Consider the following 3,023-nt stretch of genomic DNA (forward strand, 5'->3'; position numbering starts at 1 on the left):
AAATAATTGCTTTTATGTTCTATAATATTTTCTTCATTCATCATATAAAATCCCGCAGCAACGCAGGGGGGAATTCTTGTAGTTGAAGTAATGTCAAAGGCACTAAAGGGGTGTTTGGATCTGGTGACTAAAATTTAGGAGGTGTCACGTGAGGGTGTCGTATGGGGTGTTCGGATACTAATAAAAAAATAAATTACAGACTCCGTCAGTACTCCACGAGACGAATTTATTAAGCCTAATTAATCCATCATTAGCACATATTTACGGTAGCACTACATTGTCAAATCAGTCGCAAGCTGTGCAATTAGTTTCGTAATTAGTCTATATTTAATACTCTATGCATGTGTCTAAACGGGACAGCGACTAAAGTTTAGGAAGAGGAAACCAAACGTCTCCTAAGAGTGGAGCCTAGGCCAGTGTAGTACAGAGCCCGGGGCGTGGTGCAAGCATACAAATTGAGCACGCTGATTGTGGCCCAAATGGAAATATATGGGATATATAAGACAAGATTGTTATTGATTTCCCCACATAGCGACACAAGCGGCATTCAGCTAATCTAAAAGAAAGGCCAAAGCCATGTAACTCTTGCGGTCTTCCCCTCACTTGGATCACAAGATGATGCAAGAATTGGTCCCAAATTTCCCCTTCCCGTCAATAAAGATAGCAACGAGCAGAAAAAAACCGCGTACCCGTGGGCACCCGACCCCGTGGGCGTGAATACGGGCATGGATCTGTGCCCGCGGGCACAGGCATGGGCACAGGTTGCTGCCCGTGGCGGGTGGCGGGCGCGGGTACAGGCATGAGATTTTTCTCACGGGCGCGAGCGTGCGAAGCCACTATCCGCGCGGATATTACCCGTTGCCATCTTTACCCGTCAGCCATGGTTGACCACAAACGCAGGCAGGCATGCAGCTCTACTTCGCAGCACTATAAATAGGGCCATGTGCCCACCCCTCTCAAATCGAAGCTGCCGTAGAGACCTTACTGCTTCAGCAAGTAGCTTCACCGAGTGTGTGCAGGAGGTTGCCATGGCGGCTCCTACCTTGATGCAATGCTTGGTCGCCATTTCCCTTCTCTCCTGTGCCGCCCAAGCACAGCTCTCGACCACGTTCTATGCGTCCTCCTGCCCCAACCTGCAGACCATCGTGCGGACGGCGATGACCCAGGCCGTCAGCGCTGAGCAGAGGATGGGCGCCTCTCTGCTCAGGCTCTTCTTCCACGACTGCTTTGTTCAAGTACTAGCTAGAATCCTCACACTACTCATCTAGCAGTTCTTAACAACTAACAACACACCATTTCTGCATGCTATGCTGGACAATTCGGTTTAACTGAGATGTGATGATGATGATGATGACAGGGTTGCGACGGATCGATCCTTCTCGACGCCGGAGGGGAGAAGACGGCCGGCCCCAACGCCAACTCGGTGCGCGGCTTTGAGGTCATCGACACCATCAAGACGAACGTGGAGGCCGCGTGCCCCGGCGTCGTGTCGTGCGCCGACATCCTCGCGCTTGCCGCGCGCGACGGAACGAATCTTGTACGCATGTCATATCAGTTAGTTATCTGGTGTGTATGGTCGGTCAAGGGGCATGCGTCTGACACTTTTCCTTCCTTTGTTGTTGTGCGTACCGCGTACGTAGCTCGGCGGGCCGACTTGGAACGTGCCGCTCGGCCGGCGGGACTCGACGACGGCGAGCGCCTCCCTGGCCAACAGCAACCTCCCGCCGCCGACGGCGAGCCTGGGCACGCTCATCTCCCTGTTCGCCAGGCAGGGCCTGTCGGCGCGCGACATGACGGCGCTGTCGGGCGCGCACACCATCGGGCAGGCCCGGTGCACCACCTTCCGGAGCCGCATCTACGGCGACACCAACATCAACGCCTCCTTCGCGGCGCTCCGGCAGCAGACGTGCCCGCGGTCCGGCGGCGACGGCACCCTGGCGCCCATCGACGTGCAGACGCCGGCGAGGTTCGACACGGACTACTTCACCAACCTGCTGTCTCAGCGGGGCCTGTTCCACTCGGACCAGGAGCTCTTCAACGGCGGGTCGCAGGACGCGCTGGTGAGGCAGTACAGCGCCAGCGCCTCGCTCTTCAACAGCGACTTCGTGGCGGCCATGATTAAGATGGGCAACGTTGGGGTGCTCACCGGCACCGCCGGACAGATCAGGCGCAACTGCCACGTCGTCAACAGCTAGATATAAATGCCTAGATACCGATCGGATATATATACTTCTAGCTTAGCTAGCTTGCTCATCGATCGACCGCCCATGGATGGAACGATGGATCGACCGACATGTAAGCTAGCTATAGCTAGCTTCTCATGAACTGCAGTACTCTATATATATAGCTATAGATAGAACTCATCAGTACGGAGCAGTGGAATAACGACCACGCAAGGAGTGAACGAAGCAGTGTCACTTACATGGCCAGGTTACGGAGACGCAACTACATATATATAAACACCATCCATGTTTACTTTATGGTCATGTCATGTGTTCGAACATCAAAGCGGTGAAGGCACACTGGGGAAGAAAATCGCTCATGTTGTATCATCTCGTTCGACTGTTGTACTCTAGTCCTGTCACGTGTTCTAGTCACTGGGCCAAAATCTGCAGATCTAGTTCTGCACCAAGGCCTGGGTTATGTGCTCCTCCCTTTATGGGCCCACCTAATTCTGAATTGGAAAACATCTCTCTAGTTTCTATAAACGTTCATACCCACTGACAACAATTACTCTCTAAAGCTGAGCTCTCATTCTTCAACGTCAGTTTGATTTCTCTGCCATCCGATCTTTGTTTCATCGGTTGATCTGGCCATCTCGGCTCATCGCAGCCCTTCTGATTGCAACCAAACAAACAGGTTCATCCCGCTGGAGAATCTGCAACAAGGTTGATCAATTTTTATCTCAGATGAAGATGTAGTAGGAAGAAGGTGGAAACAGATATCCTTGATTTTCTTGACAGATCATCATCGATCCACCTCGAAGCATGCTAGAGCATAGGCCTTCGCCCTCTTCTTCAACA

At 52.5% G+C, this 3,023-nt stretch overlaps 1 protein-coding gene across 1 annotated transcript; it reads left to right on the forward strand.

Moving 5' to 3' along the window:
- The first annotated feature begins 936 nt into the window (after window positions 1–936).
- On the forward strand, window positions 937–2,586 carry LOC136520490 (peroxidase P7-like). Its single transcript, XM_066514032.1, has 3 exons — window positions 937–1,235; window positions 1,358–1,537; window positions 1,641–2,586. The coding sequence occupies exons 1-3, from the start codon at window positions 942–944 to the stop codon at window positions 2,193–2,195; spliced, it is 1,029 nt and encodes a 342-aa protein (XP_066370129.1). The 5' UTR covers window positions 937–941; the 3' UTR covers window positions 2,196–2,586.
- Window positions 2,587–3,023: the final 437 nt, after the last annotated feature.

The sequence above is a fragment of the Miscanthus floridulus genome, chromosome 18, assembly GCF_019320115.1.
Source record: "Miscanthus floridulus cultivar M001 chromosome 18, ASM1932011v1, whole genome shotgun sequence".
Classification (NCBI taxonomy): Eukaryota; Viridiplantae; Streptophyta; class Magnoliopsida; order Poales; family Poaceae; genus Miscanthus; species Miscanthus floridulus.